At 45.2% G+C, this 23,739-nt stretch overlaps 1 protein-coding gene across 1 annotated transcript in view; it reads right to left on the bottom strand.

Annotated features, from left to right (window-relative positions):
* Positions 1-23,739, bottom strand: part of LOC122807606 (TRAF interacting protein) — a 676,961-nt gene that overhangs the window by 58,857 nt on the left and 594,365 nt on the right. Inside the window, exon 13 of the mRNA XM_044078516.1 lies at positions 10,386-10,490. Coding sequence (XP_043934451.1) covers positions 10,386-10,490 — 105 coding nt within the window. The remainder of the gene's footprint in view (positions 1-10,385; positions 10,491-23,739) is intronic.

The raw sequence follows: 23,739 nt of genomic DNA, 5'->3' as shown, positions 1-23,739 counted from the left end.
CAAAGAATCGAAGGTCTCAGGCTTCAAGAAGTGTGACTCGTGCTGTCAGAAGATGTCTCTGACAGACTATCACACTTCTTGTGTATACTGCCTGGGGCCTTTGCACCTGCAGGACTCATGTGCTGTTTGCCATGGCTTCAGCCCTAGAGTCCTGCAGGAGCGAAAATATAAACTTATATTAAGGGGCTTATTGAAGCCTGAGGGTCCCTCGACTCAATCCTCGGGGAAACCCTCTAAGCCTTCCAGACCGTCGGCTCCGGTCTCTGAGCCGTCTTCTGGGGGTCCTAAGGCTGTTCGAACATCGGCTCCGGCCGGAGCCGATGAATCTCGAACACATGCCCCTACTATTTCCTAGGCTCCGGCCGGAGCAGAGGAAGACATAACTGAGTCGGCTCCGATCAAGTTGTCGGAACCGACATCTAGAAAAAGGTCCCGATCTCCATCTATCGGCTCCGTTCATTCGGCTCCAGCATCACCTTTGCTGTCTGAACGGAGCCATAGATCTCACTCCTCTAGGTCTTCCAGACTATCGGATCATGACCTTCAGAGAGTAGTGAGTCAACTTCTTAAGTCCGAGGCACTAGCCCAGATGCTTCAAATTCCGACTCAACAGTCGAGAACTATTCCCATTACTCAAAATGTTCCTCCTCTGACTCTTTTGAGTTCGGAGCCGGGGCGGCTCGGGCCCGAGACTGTGGTGGCGTCGGAACCGATACCTTTGTCTTCGGTGCCGTCTGCTCCGATGTCTTCCTTGGAGGAATCTCGGCGGACTTCCTCGTCGGCTCCGGGGGCGAGTGGCATCGGACCCTTGTCCGACCCGCTCTCCCTCTCGGTGCTTCGGCGCTGGTGAGTTCGGCTCCGACATCGGCCTCGGAGCCATCACTGTCGGTGCCGGGGGAGGTTTTCAGCTTTTCGGAGCGGAGACCTCCGGCTCTGCCTGACAGGGGTGCCTTCGAGGTCATGAGGAGCATATTAGAACCAGGTTCAACTCCACAGTCGGCTCCTTCTGCCCCTCCCTCCAGAGTGCCTCCGGTGATTTCTGCTCACTCTCTCATCCCCGACCGTAGAGAGCCAGCTCCTCAAGTTTCCCCAGTGGGGATCTCTTCCTCTTCCGAGGCCTCTACTGACCCGGTAGGAGAGCCCCCTAGGAAGAGGCAGTGCAAGAGGAAGCACATTGACTCCCCTGAGTCTGTCACCTCTGACACTGATTTAGAGGATTCTGAAGGTTCCCCTCGTTCCCCCTCTGAAGATGTCTCCTTTGCAGACATCCTCGAAATCTTAAAACAGAGGGGGAATTGGCCAGCCCTCAACCCTTCAGAGGATGAATCAGTGTATCTTGAGGCGTTCGGCTCTCGCCCTTCCACCTCCTGGGTGTCCCCTCCCTTTGACCCCCTTATGCAAGTGGTGGCAAAGAAGGCCTGGGCGGCTCCTGATTCAGTCGAACCCACCCCCAGGAGACCATCAAAATTCATCACTGCCCCCAAGGACAAGGAATTTTTAACCAAAGGCATCTCTGTTGATGCTATGGTGGTGGCTGCGGCCACCAAGAAGGAGTTAGCTGATCCTTCAGTGCCTGTTCATCCTCCTAACAAGGAATCTAGGTCGATGGACAGGTACGGGAAGCGGATGTTCTCGTCAGCAACCTTTACTATGCGATCGCTGAATTACCTGTATCATTTCACTCATCTTCAGAAGGATTTGCTCAAGGAAGCGAGCGAAATGTTAAAGGACCCAACAGCTGCGGGTTTTTCAGGATAGAATGAACTCTCAGCTGGCAACCCTTAATTCTATAACTAACTCCTCCATGCGCCTCCTTTCATATGCGGCTGATGGAGCAAGTAGAGCAGCAGGTACAGGTGTAGCCTTGCGTCGGCACGCCTGGATGCGGCTATGTAACTTTGCGGACCCTTTCAAGGCGTCCTTCACTAATTCCCCCTTTGATGGATCATCCCTCTTTGGTCCTCAAGTGAAGGAAACCCTGACTAGGTGCGAGACTGATGGCAAAACTCTCTCTGCCGTCGGAGTCCGTTTTTCTACTCCTTCTAGGCCTTACCCCAAAGGCCAAAAAGAGGGAAAGATGTGGTTCCGCAAACAATCTCAGGGAGATTTGCCTGACGCACAGAATCGAGTCCCCTCTAGAGGCAGAGGGGGGAACAATAATGGTAGACGCCGTCCTAGAGGCAGAGGGGGCCCGCAGAATCAGGGCAGTCGAGAATCCTTTTCCGGCAAGCCCTTTCAGCATCCCTGAGGTGTTGCCCGACTGTCCACCTTCGGAGTCAGTCGGGGGAAGATCATCGCTGTACCCAGAAGCCTGGCTATCCCTAACTCAAGACAAGTGGGTACAGTCCATCATTTCCGAAGGCTACAGAATCCCATTCCTTTTCATTCCGAAGCAATCCAAAAAATCCCTTCCAGATGTTCCACCCAGTCAAAGGGAGCAAGCAGCATTAGAAATTTCAAAGCTGCTCGCAAAAAGAGCCATTCAACCAGTTCCAGCAGACCAAACAGAATCCGGAATCTACTCCAAATTCTTTTTGGTTCCAAAGAAAACAGGGGACTGGAGACCCATTTTGGATCTCGGCAACTTGAACAAGTTTGTCAAGAAAACAAAGTTCCGGATGGTCATGATGCAGTCCATTCTACCCCTTTTGGGGCGGGACAACTGGATGTGCTCGATAGATCTCCAGGACGCGTACTATCATATCAGAATGAGTCGACGCTCCAGGAGATTCCTCCGCTTCAGGCTGGGAACCAGTCATTTCTAATTCAGAGCCCTGCCCTTTGGTCTCACTACAGCCCCCCAAGTGTTTACCAAATGCATGGCAGTGGTAGCCTCTCATCTGAGACGACAAGGATTCCAGGTGTTTCCTTATTTAGATGACTGGCTCCTTACAGCCCCCACCAAGCATCTTTTGCTTCTCGCCAAAGACTACACCTTTCACACATCAGGCACTAGGCATTTCAATAAATTACGACAAGTCTGTCTTGTCGCCTTGTCGTGTTATTTCCTTTATAGGCGCAAATCTAGACACAGTCAACATGTCAGCCAGACTCACAGAGCAGAGAATAGCAGACATACACAGACAGGTCTCTCTTGTCTTGCAGAGCAACAAAGTCAAAGCCAGATTGATCCTGAAAGTCTTAGGGATTATGGCGGCGGCCATCCCTCTTCTACCATTAGCTCGCTTCCATATGAGAATTTTACAATGGATGCTCTTCACACAATGGTCTTTCCAACGACTTCCAATGTCCCATCCTATTCGGATAACTCAATCGTGCAAGAATCATCTCTCTTGGTGGATCACATCTCCCCAGCTCCACCTAGGGAGACCTTTCGTCCCTTCCCCTCCGGTTGCTACAGTGACAACGGACGCCTCCCTGATCGGGTGGGGGGGGCATTACCAGGGCAGGACAGTCCAAGGCATGCGGCAACCTTTCGAGTGCCACTTGCACATAAATGTCCTAGAGATAAGAGCAGTGCTTCTAGCGTTGCAAGCCTTACAAGACTCTCTTCCCAAGGGAACTATAGCAATTCAGACAGACAACATGTCTGTAGTGTGGTACATCAACAAACAAGGCGGAACCAGATCTTACCCCCTATGTCGAGAGGCACTCAGACTGTGGCAATGGGCAATTTCTTCTCAGCGGTTTCTGTTAGCAACGCACATTCCCGGGAAGTCCAATGTGATTGCAGACAAATTGAGCAGAGCTATTCTCAATGCTCACGAGTGGTCCCTGAAGAATTCAGTGTTGGAGAAAGTTTTTCGAAAGTGGGGCCGGCCTTGCTGCGACCTTTTTGCTACTCCCCAAAACAGCAAGTGCGACGATTTTTTCACCCTCTTTCCCCAACCAGGCCACCCCAGCAGAGACGCTCTAGTACACGATTGGCCCCGGGGACTTCTGTATGCTTTTCCTCCCTTCCCACTGATATCTCAGCTAATACAGAAAGCCATCGCTCAGAAAACTTCCATGATCCTTATTGCCCCTTACTGGCCTTGACAGATTTGGTTCCCGTTTCTCCACCGTTATCTGTTGGAGCAACCTTGGCATCTGGACCCAGTTCCAGACCTCTTGACCCATCAGTCTGGTCAGTTGCACCACTACCTTCCTTCCCTGAACCTCACAGCGTGGTTCTTCCAATTCCAACTCTAGCCAGGCTTCCTCTGATATCTCGCTCAGTTAGAGATATTTTGATAGCCTCTCATAAATCTTCCACTCGGAAGATTTATCATAACAAGTGGAAACGTTTTTCCTATTGGGCGCAGTCAAAGAATATAGATCCTTTCACTGCTTCCATTCAATCAGTTCTAGACTTTCTAGTCAAACTTTTCCACTCAGGTTTGTCTCCGTCTACCATCAGAGTTCAATTGGCAGCAATATCAAACTTTCATGTTGGAGTCTCAGAGTCCTCCATTATGTCTCACAAACTCTGCAAAGCCTTTTTAAAGGGAGTTTTTCTCCTCAAACCACCAATCAGGGATCCTCCCCCTCAATGGGATCTCAACTTGGTTCTGGCATCCTTAATTCTTCCCCCCTTTGAACCTGCGGCTTCATGTTCAATAAAGTTACTATCTTGGAAAACACTCTTTTTAGTAGCTATCACTTCAGCTAGAAGAGTCTCTGAACTCTATGCTCTGTGTAGTCGACCCCCTTATCTGGTGTTTCATAAGGATAGGGTGTCCTTACGTACTAACCCGTCCTTTTTGCCCAAGGTAGCTTCACTGGCAAATTTGAATCAAACCATTGAGCTTCCTGTCTTCTTCCCTAATTATTCTAATAGGTCAGAACAAAAGTTACACTGTTTAGATGTTCATCGCCAACTTAGGTACTATTTAGACAGGACCAAACAATTCAGGAAGTCTGATCAACTGTTTGCTTCTTATGCAGAAGGTAGAATGGGCCTTCTAGTTTCTAAGGTATCTCTCTCTAGATGGCTTACTTCATTGATTACCCTTGTGTATGAGATCAGACATCAACAGTTGCCATCCAAACCCAGGGCTCATTCAACTAGAGCTTTAGCCACTTCTATAGCTTTCCAAGATAGGCTGCCTATTGATTCGATTTGTTCTGCAGCTACTTGGGCTTCTCCCCATACCTTCATTTCTCATTATAAGTTGGACTTAGCCTCTAGAGACCGAGCCAACTTTGGTTCCACTGTACTCAAGAGTCTGTTCCGATAGGCCACCCGGGACAAGGTGCTAGGGACGCGGTCCCTTCCAGCAAGAATGAAGGCGAGATAGACAACTTAACATTTAGAAGTTATGTACCTACCATAACGTTCCATGTTAGTTGTCTTCTTCTCGCCTTCTTTCTTGCGTCCCACCCTCCTTCCCCCTAGCCTGGACAGACCTAGTGAAGTTTTCTTTTGTTCCTTTTATGGAATTTCTTGCTGGGCTTAGCTTTCAAATGAGATCTGAGGAGTTACCGCCTAGCACTGTGGGATATAGGGGAGCCTTGAGCCGGTGGAACTAGCTCTCGAGCTTTTACAGTGGCCGAGTCGGAGCCGAGGATCGGCTCCAAACCCATCCAGCAAAAAAGAAGGCGAGAAGAAGACAACTAACATGGAACGTTATGGTAGGTACATAACTTCTAATTTCCAGGCTGTGGCAATGTTGAGTCCAAACACATTTTAGGTACCATTGAAGTTTCCTCATATGCAGTCTTGCATATGGAATTAGACTGCAGGATGCCATGAAGCCCAAAGCCTGCAGAATTTTTCTTGTAGATAACTGGGCCTTTGTTGCCAACAACTTGAAATAGGTAGTCAGTTGCCTTTGTTTGTCTGGCGTGAGATAAGTCATCTAAGCAGTTGTATTTAAGCTTGCACCCAGGAATATTATCTCTTGAGAGGGTACTAGTTTTGATTTCTGTTCGTTGACTGTGTACCCTAGGCATAGCAGTAATCTCTTTACAAACGCCAGATGCTGTAGTAGAATGTCCTTGTTCTCTGCTTGAATGAGGCAGTCGTCCAAGTAAGGATATATTTGTATTCCTCTTTGCCTGCAGAATGCAATTACTGGTGCCAGGCACTTTTTGAAGACCCTGGGCGCAGTAGATGAGCCAAAGGGCAGTGCAGAGAATTGATAGTGCATTGAGCCAGCTTTGAATCTGAGGTATCTTCTGCATGTTTGTCTGATTGGGACATACAGATATTCCACTTTTAGATCTAAAGTCACAAGCCAAGCCTTCTTGCCCAACATGGGCAGAAGCTGTTATAGAGTCAACATTTTGAATTTTGGAATATCCAGAAATGTGTTTAGAATAGAAAGGTCCAGTATTGGTCCCCAGGCTTTGTCCTTTATGGGTACCAAGAACGATCTTGAATAAAATCCTTGTCCCTGCTCTTGCTCTGGTACTTGTTGAATGGCCCTCATGTCCATGAGGGATGAGACTTGTTTTTGTGCCCAAGCCCACTGATGTTTTGGCAGGTCTGGCAATCATTTGCCCTTGGCAGTGTATGGAAGTGAAACTTGTCGCCTTGTGACACTATTTTTAAGACCCATTTGTCCTGGGTTATGTGCCAATTTTGAGAAAAAAGTGCTAATTTTCCCCCTAAAGGTGCTGCCAGAAGATAAGTGCTTGGCGCAGGCAGGGGGAAGTCATTGGGACAGTTTCCTGTATGGCTGTGATTTGTCTTCATCAGTTTTGGAGGTAGAAGCACACCATTGTTTAGACCTGTACGAACCTTGGGGCTGGGATCTGCCTCTAGGGCGTCTGTATCTGCCCCTTTCTGGCCTGTCTGCCAATGGAAAGGACCAATTCTTTGTAGGCCAGTGTCTGCTAAATCTTGGTGGCTGTACCTGTAAGAAATCCTTGACTGTTTGCATGGATTTAGCTTTGCCATACATTTTCTTTAACACCTCTTCTACTTTAACACCAAACAAAACATCATGCTGTAATGGAGCATCTAATAATTTTGCTTTAACATGATCAGGTAGATTTTGTTCCATTAACCAAGCATGCCTCCTAATGACAGAACCCATAACTGCGGCCCTGCAGGAGGCCTCCAGAGAATCAAAACCTCATTGCAAAGTGTGCTTTCCAATTTGTTCAGCAGCATGCAATAAGTCCTGCGTTTCTTTGTTTTCTGCACATTCAGAATTTATCAACATTTTTTGTTTAAGCAGTGACATAATAAATTGCTGATATTTGAGCATATGAAACTGACAATTTAAAGCCCTTATAGCCAGGGTAGCAGAAGTGTAAATCTTTTTTCCCCATCTGTCCAGTGCCCTAGAATCCCTGTCAGAGGGAGTAGGTTTTTTTGCAGTGGAAGCCTTGACCCCTTTGGGACCCTGAGAGATAGTTTCTGGGTCAGCAGCAGGGTTTTTGAAAAGGAATTTATGAGAGTTGGGAACCCTGTAGTACTTGTCCGGCTTAACAGGAGCTGGAGGTAAGGAGTCAGGGGTCAGACAGGACTCTGAAAATACATCATCTACAATGTCTAACACAGGTGGAATAGCTAGGGGCCTGTGTTGTGGAAGTAAAAGGAAGTCTCTGAGCCTTTTCTTAGATTCTGAACAATCTTGGCTCTCCCGGTGGAAATGCTTCCGCATGGTATGTAAAGTTTCCCCAAAAGAATAATCCTCAGGAGGAGAGGCTGAAGGGATTGATTCTTCAGCATCAGAATCCTCATAGGGAGGAAGAGAATATTCCTGATCAGAAGAGGAATCAGATAAAATGGAAACCTGATCTGAAGATTCATATTCTGTCTCTTGCCTAGGCCTCTTATCAGGAGGGGGATGGGAACCCCTGATCAAAGTAATTAGGTCTTTGGCCATTTTGAGCATCTGTTTTTTAGGCATGAAGGCCTGTCCATGAGGCTGTTGTACTTGTTTCTTTGTCTTTAAAGGTGCTTTAGTCTTTGCCTTTGAAGCTGAAGTCGTTTTAACATATAAATGAGTAGGTCTGAAAACACCCTCAGAAGCCGATGCCTGCTCAGCGGCTCCAGACCCATCTGTGGGAATAGTTTCCAAAGGTCCAATACCTTGAGCTTCCAGCGGCCTAGACAACTCCACGTGGGTGTCGGCAGCGGTCGTCAAGGGCTGCGAAGGTGCCTCACTGAGAACCGGCGACTGGCTTAGAAGAAGCCTAGTCGTCGGTTTTGGACCTCGGATGCCTGTCCTTTTCCTTGCGTTTCTTGTGAATTTCGGTAGTCCGATGGCTATCCGATGACATTGTATAGTTAAATCTTCTGCCAAAATAGTGAAATGCAAAATTGTACAGACGCTTAATAGTGCGTTGGTTAAATCTAGCACAAAACCGACAACTAGCAACATCGTGGTCAGGGCCTAGGCAAGGAATACAGTAAGAATGAAAGTCCTTATGAGGTATTTGCTTCCCACAAGAAATACAATTATTAACTTTTTCTGACATCGGTCAGGAGCTTTTAGTGAAGAATTCGGATCTGAAATTTGAACACTAAAATCTGAGGAGTTGGCAGACTGGCACTTGCGAACTGCTTTTGCTTCGGGCACCGCGCGGCAAGAAAGACTGAAGAAAATGGCGTCGGCTGCATCTTTTATACCCCTGGCGCACTGACATCAGGGAAGAGGCGACAGCAACCGACACCGGACCTAGACTTTGGAATTCAGGCCGACTGAGGGTAGCCTGCCAGCAGGATAACCCAATTGTAACGACTGCAACAGTGAAACACGAAGAACATCTAAACACAAATCAGATTTCTCCTCACAGGAGGGCACTACAGATAAACCAATTAGAAGAAGCATGAGCATATGACCCAGGCAATTCAAAATTCTAAAAATTAAAGTTGCAGAAGCATACACTTGTTTTTACTAAATTTATCAGCTGTTTTACCATCCTTGCTTGAAGGGGCGGCATTAGAATTAGAAAATGTTTGGCAGCAGCTGGATTAACTAACTGATGGGTCAAAGTCTGGCATGAGTATATAAAACTTGAAAGACTGAGGAACATTCTAGCTGCTCTGCTAAATGAAACAGGCTGGCTGCGACTGATACCACAGGTTGTGGCAAATGCATCCTCCAGTGCTGACGGCACTGGGGGATGGGAGGAGGTTCTGGGAATTCCAGTTGTAACATTGTAACAACTCGCAGTATTTTTCTGAAAACACTGGTACATTCTGGAAATAGACTCGGAGAAAGGGAATTCCTCACAGGGTGATCCAGATACCATGCTCTCCTCTAAGTCTGAATCAGAAATCTGGGGAGAAAAATCTGCTTCTGTCACATCAGATTCCACTACAGATTTAATGATTTGAATTTCTCCAGTAAAAGAGGAATCCCTTTTTCTTTTACCAAAAACTACCTGATAAGAAGGATCAATAACCCGTATAAGACCGTTACCCAGACCTAATAAACTACTCCTGTCCAGAAATTGTGAAGGAGAAGGTAAATATTTAGCTTTATTTTTCTGGAGTATTTTTTTTTTTTTAAAAGACAGTTGGGGAAAATATGTTTATTAACGGCAACAACAGCTTCCCTAGGGATATGCACAACATTCTGGGTAAGCAGGGGCACCTTCCCTGCCACTTCTTCCAAGTCTAAGAGGAGTGTCTCTCTCGCCCACTGAGGAGACCCCAACAGCTGCAAAGGAACTGGCTAACCCCTGGTCTATAGTGGCTGTATGGACAACACCAAAGGGATTCCTGGGTAAAAGATGAGTGGTCTGATGAACCAGTTTTGGCCACAGCAGAGTCATTCACCTGTGACTTAAGTGAAGCCTGGTGTAGTGACAAAGGCTGCTTTAGTTGACATTTTGTTTTTGTGGCTGGAAGGATCGGTAGTTTGTTGTATAGGCAAGCCAGAGATTTTGCTTCTTTCCCGGGTAAGTTACATAGCACAAGCCAGTAAAAAAAATTAAGTAATTAAAAATAACTTTTTCCATTCAAAACACAGTAAAAAACATTTATACATTTAATTTGGGGACTGACAAAGTGTACAAGTGCTTTTCTTGTTTGATACACAAATGTCATGTTTTCACAGTTTATATTAAACTGTCTTGATATTCTTGTTATGATTTCATTAACGTCACCAACATTTATGTATTCAACTATCTTGATGTTCTTGCATATTACTTTATTGTTAAATGCTTGCCTTCTTGGCCCAGATCATGCCTGAAAAGGGTCTTTGGTTCAGTGTGATTACCTGGTTATCAAATGTATAAAAGGGAAAGTAAATAAATAAATGGCACATTTAAAACGTACCTTCTCAAAGGATCAAAAATTTGCTTAAAGTACCATGCCCTACATGTCGAAATCTAAGTATCTATTTGTGTGGTTCTGTTGGCATGTATACACTAAATTTTCCCTTAATGGCAACATTTAAATATACTTTGTGTTAAAACAGAGGCATCATAAGAATTCAAAATATAAATACATTAAGATGACATAGTAAACAAATACATACCATCCCAGAATTTTTTTGTGCTTCAAGCATGCTTCCAAATTGCTTTTTCTTAAACATGGAACTCCCGAAAAGGATAGGGAATACCACGTCATCATCTTCTTTGGACTTCAATGCATGTTGGGAAGGAGAAAGAAAAAAAATTATTCAATTCTGACTATAAAGTCAATTAATGTTACACCACTTCATCTTACTCAGCGAGGACGGAGCTTTGTTTTCAAGATAAATGTTGAGCGATAAAAATAAGTAATGTACTCACCACACCTTTCCATCTTTGTTGACTATTTTCATTCTTCCTCAACCTGTGGGTTTGGTTCTGATCCTAGAAACAGATTGGGTGCTACAACAGCCCGTGGGAATCAAAAACTCTCCAGCTCATCCCTTACCCAAAATGCACCTGTCTCAATTACCTCAGATGGAGTTTGCTGATAGAAACAGACAAAGGCTTTCATGGAGGCTATATCTGGAAATGCAAAATGATACCAGAAAAAGGTAATAATCCATTTATTACCTGTTCTTACGGAAATCAAGGGTAGGGGGTTGGAGGGTGGGGAGTTGAGGAAGAATGAAAATGGACACCACAGATGGAATGTTATGAGCACAAAACTTCTTTACCTGATGTTGTCAATTTTCACTCCATCGTCAATCTGTGGGACAGAGTCCCAGCTACCTTATATCCTGGGTGGACTTAAGGATGTTCCTAAGCACCACCGAGCCAAACGATGTTCTACCCCTGGAGACTAGATCCAATTTATGAGTAATTAAGGTATGGGGAGTAGCCCAAATGGTCGCTTCACAGTTATCATCCATAGAAACTCTAGACCGGAATACAGCGAACATTGCTACAGCCCTGACTGAATGGGTTCGCAAGGATTTTGAGAAGGAAATGCCCAACTTGGTATAGATGAATAAGATACAATCAGTGAGACATCTGATTTAACGTCGCTTTGTTCACAGGTTTTCCCAGTCTGGTATGCAAGAAAAATAATTGGTCTGACTTTGTGAAATATTTTGCTCTGGGAAGATACGTCTGTGAACATCTAGCAAACGTAAGCAATATTAGAGAAGCTGGGGAAGAACATTGACAGATTAATACATTGGTTGATATTGGGGACCACTCGTGAGGTAAAACTATGCACCTGCTCAATTTGACTGCTATCACATTGGATTTCCTGGAATGTGCATTGCTATGAGAAAATGCTTAGATGAGATCACTCACTGCCATAATCTGAGAGCTTCTCGACACAATGGATAGGATCTGGTTCCTCCTTGTTTGTTGATGTACCAAGCTACAGACATGTTGTCTGTTTGAATTGCAATAGTTCTTGAGGGATGAGCATCACTGCTTTCATCTCTAGGACGTTGGAATGTTGCCCCAGAAAATGCCCCCCTACCTAACTGGGAACCGTCCATGGTCACTGTGAGATCTCTTTTGCATACACTGGTGATAGCAACTGGCATTCTCATTGGTTGATAAAGCATGAGCCATTGTGTTGCAAGCAGCTACTGTAAAATTCTCATGTGAAATCTGACCAAGGGAACGAGTATGGCAGATGCTGTCATGGACCCCAAGTGCCTGAAGAACTAATCTTGCTGGTACTTTGTTGCTGATGATTATTTTCATGACTTGAAATTGGACTGTCTCCAGTCTTTGGGGGGAAGGGAGGCTATTGCAGTCTTTGTGTTTAAAGAAGCCCATATGAAATCCAGTGTTTGTGTTGGCTCGAGGTGAGATTTTTCGTAATTTATGGCTATAGAGCATGTTTGGAGAACTTTTTCTCTTGCCTCTAACAGTCTGTGCCTGGTTGTACTGAGCCAGTCGTGCAAATATGGCAACACCTGGAATCCTGCGTGTCTCAAGGGAGCTGCTACTACTGCCATGCACTTGGCGAACACACAGGGGACTGTGGTGAGGCCAAAGGGCAATACTCTGAAATGGTAGTGACAGACTCCCAGCGAGATGTTCAACAACCTTCTGGATTGCCTGTGCAGCTTTATGTGGTAGTACGCATCCTAATGGTCTATCAAGCACATCCAGATGTCCTGTTCCAAAAAGAGAAAGAATAGAATGAACTGCGACCAAATGGAATTTGGTTCACTGAACTGATTTGTTTAACTTGCTGAGATCCAAAATCAGTAACCAGTCCCCTGTCTTTTTTGGCACTAACAGCAACCTTGAGCAAATTCCAGATTTTCTCTGGTCTGGTGGGACCCTCTTGGATGACACTTTTTTTCTAGCAGCTTTTGTATTTGTAGTGCTGTTTGCTCCCTCTGACTTGGTAGAACATCTGAGATTTTTATGCAAGTGGAAAGAGAAAGGGAAAATGGTTAAATATAGCTTCTGGATTTTATCCTGTACACCCGTGTATCGAAGTTATCTGTAGCCATTCTCCCTGATGCAGGAACCAGACCCCCCCCCCGACTGTCTCCTGATGGAGAATCAGACCTCCTTTCAGGAGCACTGAAAGGGTTTACCAACGAAGGAATCTCTGTACCCTTGGTTTTGCAGGCCAACCCTGTCACGAGGGTGGTTTCTTCCATTAAAGTTCCCCCCTCTGCCCCTGGGGCAACCACCACACGTGTGTCTTAAGACCCATAGGATTTCCTGAACCACATTTTTCCCATTCATTGAAAAGGATCTTTGAGGAATAGAAAAACATACACCCACAGCAGAAAGGGTTTTCCTATCTTTCTCACACCTGGTCAATGTGTCCAACTTTAGGCCTAAACAAGCATGTTCCGTCAAAAGTAGCATTGATGAACAAAGACTTAAAGGGCTCTGCAAAATCACATAAGCACATCAAAGCATGTCTCCTCATGGCAATGCTTGAACCCGTTTGCTCTGGTTGTTCCTTCAGCTACATGCAAAATGAGCCTCATGGAAGAGGTAGAAATGGAACTTAGGTTGGCCAACTGAGAAGTAACAGACTCACAAATCTCTTCAGAAATGGCTCCTGAGAGGGCATCTGAAAGTTCTTTAATCAAATCCATCTGTAGGCTGGTAAATGTGCCAGGTAGTTCAAGAACCATAAGGCAAAGGTCGTTGATGCATAAACTCCCTTCCCAAATCTATCCATCGTCTGAGACTCCTTGTCAGGAGGATGGCTAGAGGAACTTTCTTCTGCTAGTTCCTTTTTTGTGGCTGCCACCATGACCATGGCATCGACAGGCAAATCTTATCCAGAACAGCTAATACTTGGGGGCAGTGATAATTTTTCCCAGTCTCCGGAGGATCATTTCAACGAATCAGGAGCCTTTCCATGGCCTCTGAGAGCTCAACTCAATGAGCTAATCAGCATGTGGAGTTACCCAGGAAGTAACCAAGTAGTCAAGCCAGAGATTTTGCTTCTTTCCCGGGTAAGTGTACCAAATACCTGCAGGTACATGGATTCCTCAGATGAAGGACTGATGGGCTTCCAATCACTTCTCTGCTTAAGAATTTCTAGGATGTCTCCAAACGAGACATCATCATCAGGAGGGGACCTTGAGAATCCTTCGCCCTTGTCGAGATCTGTCTCTTCTGTAATAGATTCTTCTGGAGAATCCAAGTGCTTCCTCTTGCACTTCTTCCTAGGGACCTCCTCAGTAGGGTGGTCTGGGGAGGTATTGGAAGAAAGGGCACCCCGCTGGGAAACCCAAGACCTTGATACTCGCCGTCTCAGTGGAGGGAATGGTTGAGGCTCTGAAAGAAGATGTGACAAAGTTGGCTGTTTCGATAGGGAAGGAACCTATTGACAGACTTTTTCAGACATGGCTCTCTCCATAGCCTTGGAAGCAGATCCACCCTGAGAAGGACAGGACCCTGGATCAAAGGGGGCACACCTTGGAGTTGTAGTCCCTCCCTGTCCTGAGGAAATCCTTCCAGAGGCAGAAGCCGAAGTCAAGCTGATCCATGCCAAAGCTCCGAGGTACAGAGAAGGCTCAGAAAAACTAGGAGCCAAGTCAAGCAACTCTGAACCGAAGAACACCGAGTAAATCACCAGGTCCGGAGGGAAGGATGTCTTTGGATCAGAAATACGAGGTACGGGACAGCTAAGACCATTGTCTCTGATGCTTTAAGAGAAGTTAGACAAGGAAATAAACGAGGGGTCACTGAAGATTGAAATCCCTGACCCGTGGGGGTAGGAACTGAAGTGGTCCCTGTCACATCTTGCACCCAGATAATTTTCAACAATCTCTCCACATTGTCCTCAGTAAGACTTCTGGAAGAATGGGTGGACATGACAGATGGAGACCTGGGTGTTTCAAAGAAAGGAGAAGGAAGTCTTTTTAGAAATGGATCTACTGATGGTGAATATTGAGTCCAAGGGATGGAAAAAGGCTGTGGAAGATGAATCCTCTACTTGAGGCATCTGTTTTGAAGAACTCTGCACCAAAACATATTTATTTTTCATGAACTACTGGAATTAAGACAAGGTCAGATCAGAAGACCAACTTAAAACACACTCTGGTTCCGAAAATTCCGTCGGAGCTGAAGGTTTGGACAATTTGGTTCTCGGATCTGAGGGAGAATACGGAACTGAAATTCTTGCCTTCTAAGCTCAGAACTGATGGAGAAGTCAGAGTCTAACAACTTCTCTTCCTCGCCCTCTATGAAACCTTAGAGGCAGAAGAGGAGGCAGGACTAGAAATGTCCGATTTATATTCATGTTTTCCTTTTGGTAAAGTCGTTGTTCCAGATATGGCCTCCCCGAAAGAGGAGGGAAGAAGTCCTTTAAGGCTCAACTTGCTTTTTCTTTCTCCAAGACCTCGATGGCAAAGAGAGTGGCAAATGGATAAGTCCTCCTTAAGATGGAGGGGCCCCAAACAAAATATGCATAGAGAATGTGCATCAGAGTAAGGTATTTTGTGACCACATTTCTCACAGCGCTTAAAGCCCACTGGGCCTTTTTTCTTATCTGCCATTCTGAAGGAGCAGCAACACACACATGCGCTCTCAAATACCAAAGTATGGAGAGGCAAAAAAAAGGTGATTAACAGAAATATGTCCTATTTTTTTTTTTCTGTTTCTTAGAAGAGGAAAGAGAAATATCAACAATGACATTTTAGAGCTACACAAAAGTGTAGAGGAGATGGAAGAGTGAACTACAGAGAGGTTTAGAATGGGAGATACAATAGTATCGAACAGTACTTTCATACGATAAGGTAAGGTTTAATAAAAAGATACAGAAAAAATAAGGGACATAAAGAAAAAATATTTATTTATTTATTTTATATTTGTTAACCGGGAAGGTCCATCTGGACACATGTCCCTTTTCAGTGGATGCCCAGGGAGAAAAGCTCCAAAGTCATAAAAATGCATAGTCATTAGAATATAGTATAGAGTATTAATAGTTTTGCAGGAGATAAGCAAAAGGTAATTATAGCAAGAATATTTACAACAGTAATGGTTTAACAGAACTTAGACAGTGGAAATTATAGCAAAAACAATACATCAAGAGGGGTTTGCAATTAATTCCAGAGGATATAGGTTTGAAGAGAGAAAAAAAGAGGGAATAAGAATGATCAAAACAGCAGCGCAAAGAAAGAGAAAAGCCTGATATAAGGTTCAACAAGCAGTTTATTGCATGAGTTTGCTATTTAAGGGATGGTACAGTATAGTAGTAAAGGAGGGTAAAAGGACATGATGGAGGATTGTTGGGGTCTAGCCTGGACTGTGACAGGAGCAGAGCCAGGAGTTTGCAAGCTGATTTTTTTAAGAGTTTTTAAATTGTTTAGATGAGGACATGGTCATTAGTGGGTTGGGCAGAGAGTTCCAAAGCTTGGAAACATAATTAAGAGAAGAGGGCCTCACCAGCTGAATTTTTTGCTTTGGTGACTAGGAGGAGTTGTTTACTGTTTGAGCAAAGGGATCTAGATGCATAGTATGATTGGATACTGTCTTTGAGGCCTGGGATCTTTTCTGGGTGGTGGACGATTTTATGTGCTAAGGTTAGTTGATTAAATTGAAGTAAAAGGAGGGAGTTCTATCCAATCAAGTTGCTTGAGTGTTAGACGGTGATAAGATTTATCGGAAGCATTTGTGGCAAATTTGGAGATTTTGTTATAGTGGTTTCAGCTTGGCAAAGGTCAGTTTTGCGGAGGTTTGTTAGAATAGGAGATGCATATAGAAGTGTTGATACTAGGTGTGTTCTAGCAAATGTGATTTTTGTATCACTAGTCAGAAATGAGAAAGTTTCTGTGAGGCCATTTTTGCTTGGGCTGAAGGAGGGTCTCTGTGTTTATCAGTGGCAGTGACTAACATTGAGCAGCTTCCCTGCCCCCCGGAGAGGTGGTTACTGACTTGAAACTGTAGTTTTATTGGCCACTAGGGGTCATTTCCATAACTCCTTCATCTTCCTCTCTTAAAACCTAGTTGCCTCGTGGTTTGAGCGTCTTTTCAGGCTTGTTGGCTGTTGGTGAAGCACCCTCCAAGAGGAAAAAACGCTGAGAGAAGAAGGGAGCCACTTTTGAGATTTTAAGTATTTTTCTCTGTTTATTTGCTAAGTTTTTCTGCATAGCTGCCTAGCTTGAGCATTTTCTGGCTTGTTAAACTTGATTTCTGTATTAGTAGCTGTATTTAGAGCACAACCAAAAGCTGTTTGCTGAATTTCCTGTTTGCACTTAATTTTAAATCGCTTTCCTCTAAAAACTTGCATATTTTCTGTCCTTGACCTAGCACTCTTGTGTGGGGTCATTTACTGCACTGTTATAACTTGATATTACTTGCGAACCTCTGCTATCTCTGTAAAAAAGAAAAACAAAAAAAAATCTTGCTTTTTTCCCACTTTTCTGAGAGTTAAAAAAGTTCAGTTACAGGCTTGCTGTTCCTGAACTGTTTGAAAGTTTCTGTGAGGCCATTTTTGCTTGGGCTGAAGGAGGGTCTCTGTGTTTATCAGTGGCAGTGACTAACATTGAGCAGCTTCCCTGCCCCGGAGAGGTGGTTACTGACTTGAAACTGTAGTTTTATTGGCCACTAGGGGTCATTTCCATAACTCCTTCATTTGTTCTCAGAGGAGTGGTTTAGGGCAGTGACTTGTGGTTTGTTGGCCAATTTGGGTCATTTCCTGTCTTTTTCCAGCCCCCTGCTATAAAGCACGCTTTAGCTGAGTTGCTACTGTTGCACACTAGGGCAGTGCCGGTTAAGCAGGTTTAAACTATTCGGCTACCTAAAGTCCACTCTTCAAATTTTCCCTTAAAACTACCTTCCTCGAACTATACTACTGATCTAATCAGCGTATCCTATAATTAAAAGATCATCTCTACTTGACTCCAAGTAGACTATTCTCTATCTGTTAAACGTAGCACTTGCTCCTACAGTACTTATTACCTTGATACGGCACTCTTGTCATAGATAGTACCCCAAAAGGCAACCCCCATTTCTCGGTCACCCACGTCCCCGGAATCTTTTAAAGTTTTTTGTCTATTCCTTCTAGCATGTCGAGGGATCAGTTGCTAGTGTCCTCTCCTGCTCAGCTGGTGAACCTGGGAATATTGAGGCAATGTTACAATTGCCTCATGTACACAGACAACCCTCTCCTCCTCCCACAAAACACAAATACATGCGAGATGCAACTATACGGCCAAACTGGAGGCTGAGCTCTCTCAACATAGGACTGGCAAGACCAGTCAGGAGGAGAAGGTTACCACACACACTATAGACCCAGTCTCACATATTACCATTACAACCTCAAATCATACACATAAACACACAAAGACATACTCGGAGGCTCTGATCAAAAATCTACCAAAACAGCAGAGGCCACCAAAGCAGACACCCAAACAACCACCACCTCAGAACACAACACCTGCAACACATAGACCTCACAGTCAGAGTGTCAAACAGTCACATCCCTTAAGGCCAAACACAATGCCAGACACACTAGTCATTGGTGACTCCATAGTCAGACACACTGGACGTCCCGCCACCAGACTGAGTAAGGAGAAGGTCACAGTAAGCTGCCTGTCGGGCGCTAGAATCCGCCACATAACGCAAGCACTCAGGTCTCTCAACAGCAGGTACAAATATGATTCAGTCATTGTCCACGCTGGTGTAAACGACCTGAGACGCACTCCTTGGACTACATGAAAAGAGACATTGAGGAGCTCTCTGATTATGTAGCCCAGACAGGTATGACCCTGACCTTGAGCAGTATCCTACCTTCACCAAGAATGATGCCACAATACAGAGATAAGATGATCAGCTTTAACAATTGGCTTAAACACTGGTGTCATTCAAAGGGGATCCAGTGTCTGTCTGCCTGGGATGACATGCTGGACAAGCCACGCTGCTCAAGGGACAGCTTGCACCTGTCACCCTGGGATTCCGGATATTGGCAAAGGCTCTTGCCACCCCCATAGTGCCTTTTTAGGCAAGGCTCAAATTCTAAACCTACCACCCTAGAACACAAAAAGGAAAAACTAAGGGTAATGCTGCTCAATGCCAGAAGTCTAAATCTCAAAATGCACGCACTCGAGGCCCTTCTCAGTATGGAGAACATCGATGTCTGTGCTGTGACAGAAACCTGGTTCAAGGCTCCTGAGAGCACCCCAGCTATCAGGTTTTACCTCATATCATGCGTTCCGCCCCAAAATCTGGACAATACCAAGAAAGGAGGGGGGGTATCCATATTCATCAAGGACACCCACACCTCAAGACTGGTGGCAACGCACGATGCATCTGAGACCATCCAGGTGCAATTAACCATAGGCAAGACTGCTCTGCAAATTGTAGCATGTTACAGGTCACCCTCACAAACTCAGGAACCTCACATGGCCTTCCTGAAAACACTAGAGGGGATAAATGTATCACCAAACACCATCATACTAGGTGACTTCAATTACCCTAATATAGACTGGGAACACTACTCAAGCCCAAACACCGTAGCCCAAAAGTTCCTGGAATTCATAAACTCAAATGCCATGGAACAACTAGTCACCATCCACACAAGAGGAGATAACATACTTGATCTCATCATCACGAACATGGGAGCACAATGTTCAACACCGGAGGTGTACCCCTCACTGGTGAGATCAGACCACAAACTAATCTCGCTGGACGTCCTCATCCCACCCCCACCTGAAATAAAAAAGACCACAGTAAAGAACTTCTCAAAAGCCGACTTCACACTTCTAAACACTAGTGTGGTCTCCTTTAAGGCCCCCGAGCGTGGAAAACAGTACTCAAGCCGCTGAATCACTTACAAATGCCTTCTACCAGCACCTGCAGGACTGCATGGATAAGGCAATCCCAAGCAAAACAAAGACTCTTTGTACCAAAGGCAAGCGTCCAGTCTGGTGGACCCCAGCCATAAACAAACTCTACAACAAAAGGAGGAAGCTACTACAAGATAGAGCAAAATCCTTAAAAGGTAAGACACCCTTGATCACTATAAGTAAAAACTAAGAGCTCTCATAAAATCATCCAAAGCAAATTTCGAGAGAAAAATAGCTAAAGACTCAAAAGACAATCATAAGGCCTTCTTTAGCTATGTTAGAAACCTGGGAGGAAACTCCCAGATATGCTCAGAGCTAGTTCAAAATGATGTGAAGATTACTGATCCTACAGACATTGCCAACATACTGGCTGACAGGTTCAGTGCAAACTTCCCCTCCCCAAAGGAGAGATATCTATACCAAACGATTGCAGCCCCCAAACATCTCCAGCCCAAGTGAGAACTGCTCTCTCCAAAGCAAAAACACAGCATCCATGGGACCTGATGGTGTCCCCGGCTGTGTGCTCCATGAACTCAATGAGGAATTAAACCCACAGCTAGGACAGCTGTTTAATCAAAGTCTTACCTCTGGATACGCTCCAGGAGTGGCGCACTGCAACTGTGGTACCACTTCACAAAGGCGGTGCCTCCACCGACCCTGGAAATTACCGCCCATTAGCTTGACAAGCCTTATCTGCAAAGCCATGGAGAGGATCATAATGGACCTCATAAATAAAGACATAGGGAATTTGCAGACTTTGGATCCAACCCAGTTTGGCTTTGTCAAAGGCAGATCATGCCTTTTAAACTTGGTTGACTTTTTCAAACAGTCACCAAAGCCATTGATGAGGGAAAGGCAGTCCATACAGCCTACCTCGATCTGGCTAAGGCCTTCGATACAATACCCCATTCGGTATCATTGAAAAACTCATCAGCTTAAATGTCAACCCATACATCACAAGATGGGTTGCAAACTGGCTGAGTGACAGAACCCACAGGGTCAGAGCTGCTGGCGCCATGTCAGACTCAAAGCCTGTCACAAGTGGTGTCCCACAGGGCTCAGTCCTGCGCCCACTCTTGTTTGGCATCTACTTTTCCAAGTACAAGCAAACACAGGAGGGTTATGGCTGACAAAGTTTGCAGATGACTGCAAACTGGCGCCATAGTAGAAAACACATCTGACACAGATATCCTTCAGAAGGGTCTCACAGAAACGGATAACTGGTGCCAGAGCCACGGCCTAAAGTTAAATGCCAGAAAATGCATAGTCATACCCTTCGGGAAAAACAAGGTTACCCCTAGCTACCAAATAGGTGGCAATCCACTGAGCACAGAAGAAGTTATCAGGGACCTGGGGACCCAGGTTGATAGTAGTCTATCATTCGACACCCATGTAGCTAAAGTAGTTAGGAAGACCTTCTACATTGCCCACCTTATCATGAAGGGATTCTCATCTAGATCAAGGGAGGTCATAGTCTCCCTTTACTCATCACTCATCAGACCAATGATTGAGTACAATGCCCCATTCGAATGTATCTGACCCGACACTTGCAGCAGCTGGAGAGGCCACAAAAGTTCCTCACCAAAAGGATAAAGGGTCTCAAAATCTGTCCTATGCTGCCCGACTGAAAGAACTCCAGCTCTATTCAGTCACTTACCGCTTGCTCAGAGGTGACCTTTGCCTAACATACAAGGCCATGTCAAACCCAGATTTGATGAATATGCTTCACCTCTAAAAATCTAGATCCATCAGAGCCACAAGGGCGGGAGACTTAAACCTTGACACGGCTATTAATAGGACGTGCTGGAGGGATAGATTCATCACCCAAAGACTCCCTATGCTGTGGAACAAAATCCCGGTACATGTGAGGCAGAGCACCTCGCTGGCCTTGTTCAAGAGAAATCTTGACCAATGGATGGGAGATCGCAGATATACCCCAGGGATTACCTCAGTGTCACTGCTCGACAGAGGCACAGCAAAATAATGGGTATAGTTCCCCATACTAAAGGGGTGGCGTAAGCCACAAAACGATGGGCTAGGCTTGTAAATGCCCTCGGGCAGATAGCCTAGTATGAACCTATGAACCTATGAACCTATGTACCTACCATAACGTTCCATGTTAGTTGTCTTCTCTCGCCTTCTTTCTTGCTTGATGGGTTCGGAGCCGATCCTCGGCTCCGACTCGGCACTTTGCTAAGCTCGAGAGTCACTTTTACCAGCTTGAGGCAGCCCCATATCCCATGATGCAAGGCGGTAAGTACCCAGATCTCGTTTGTTGTCTATAGGCAATAACACCTAGCATAAAAAAACTTCCCAAAAGGAAGAAAGAAAGGCAGAAAAGAGCCTGAAGGATGGGTTAGGAAAACCAGAACTGTATGGTCTTAAGAAGCATTCTTCCATGTAGGGAGAAAAAAGGTCTGTCCAGGCCAGGGGGAAGGAGGGAGGGTTGCAAGAAAGAAGGCAAGAGAAGACAACTAACATGGAACGTTATGGTAGGTACATAACTTCTCAATGTTAAGTTGTCAATCTCGCCTTCATTCTTGCTTGATGGGACCGTCCTAGCACCTCTATCCTGGGTGGCTCAATGGAACAGACTCTTGAGAACTGTAGAGCCAAAACTGGCTCTATCCCTGGAGGCCAAATCCAATTTGTAGTGAGAAACAAAGGTATGAGGAGTGGCCCAAGTGGCTGCTGCACAAATAGTGTCTAACGGGAGTCTAGCCTGAAAGGCTGTGGAAGTGGCTAAGCTTCTAGTTGAATGCGCTTTAGGTTTCGAGCACAGCTGTTTTCCCTGAGCTGATAGATTTCAGAGATGACAGAAGAAAGCCATCTAGATAAGGTCACTTTTGAGACAGGAAGGCCTTTTTTGTTATCAGCATAAGAAACAAAGAGCTGATCGGATTTCCTGAATTGTTTTGTTCTGTCCAGATAATATCTGAGTTGGCGGTGAACATCAAGATAATGTAATTTTTGTTCCGATCTGTTTGAGTAATTTGGGAAAAATACAGGAAGGTCAATAGACTGATTCAAATTACTCTTTGAGGCGACCTTAGGCAAAAAGGTCGGATTAGTTCTCAAGGATACCCTGTCTTTGTGGAAGACCAAATAAGGGGGACGAACAGAGAGCATGAAGTTCAGACACTCTCCTAGCCGAGGTAATAGCAACCAGGAAGAGTGTTTTCCATGAAAGAAATTTCAGGGAACATGAAACAGCTGTCTCGAAGGGAGGAAGAATCAAGGATGTCAGCACTAAATTTAGGTCCCATTGAGGAGGAGGACTCCTGACTGGAGGTTTCAGGAGAAAGATTCCTTTTAAGAAGGCTCTACACAGCCTGTGGGGCATAATATTGTGATCTGCGAACCCGACATGAAAGTTCGAGATAGCAGCCAACTGAACTTTGACCGTGGAAGAAGAAGAGCCCGCGTGAAAGATTTCCGCTAAGAAATCCAAAACTGCTTGAACTGGAGCAGTAAAGGGATCAATATTTTTAGCTTTTGCCCAACAAGAAAAGCGTTTCCATTTGCTGGTATAAATCCTTCTAGTAGAGGATTTTAGGGAAGCCACTATGATATCCCTAACAGGATTAGAGATCATAGGAAGCCTGGCTAAGGAAGGAAGTAGAGGTACCATGCTGTGAGGTTCAGAGAAGGGATTGACCGGTGCAGTTGACCTGATTGGTGAATCAGAAGGTCTGGTACTGGGTCCAGATGCCACGGCTGCACCAAAAGGTGACGATGGAGGAACGGAAACCAAATTTGTTGAGGCCAATAGGGAGCGATGAGAATCATTTTGGCTCTCAAAACGGTGGCTTTCTGGAGAACTTGTGGAATCAGTGGAAAGGGAGGAAAGGCATAAAGAAGTCCCTGGGGCCAATCCTGGGTTAGAGCGTCTCTGGGGGGATGGCCTGGCAGTGGGAAGAGAGAAAAGAAGCCTGGGCATTTGCTGTTTTGGGGAGTAGCAAAAAGATTGCAACATGGGCGGCCCCATTCTAGAAAAATCTCCTCCACTATAGATTGTTTGAGAGACCACTCGTGAGGCATGAGAATAGCTCTGCTCAATCTGTCCGCTAGAATGTTGGTTTTCCCAGGGATATGCGTTGCTACCAGAAACCGATGAGAGGAGATCGCCCATTGCCAAAGTCTGAGAGCTTCTCGACACAAG

Source organism: Protopterus annectens, chromosome 7.part1 (genome assembly GCF_019279795.1).
Source record: "Protopterus annectens isolate FY-2018-M chromosome 7.part1, PAN1.0, whole genome shotgun sequence".
NCBI lineage: Eukaryota > Metazoa > Chordata > Ceratodontiformes > Protopteridae > Protopterus > Protopterus annectens.
Note: the sequence above shows the minus strand (reverse complement) of the source record. Positions and strands in the feature narration are given on the sequence as shown.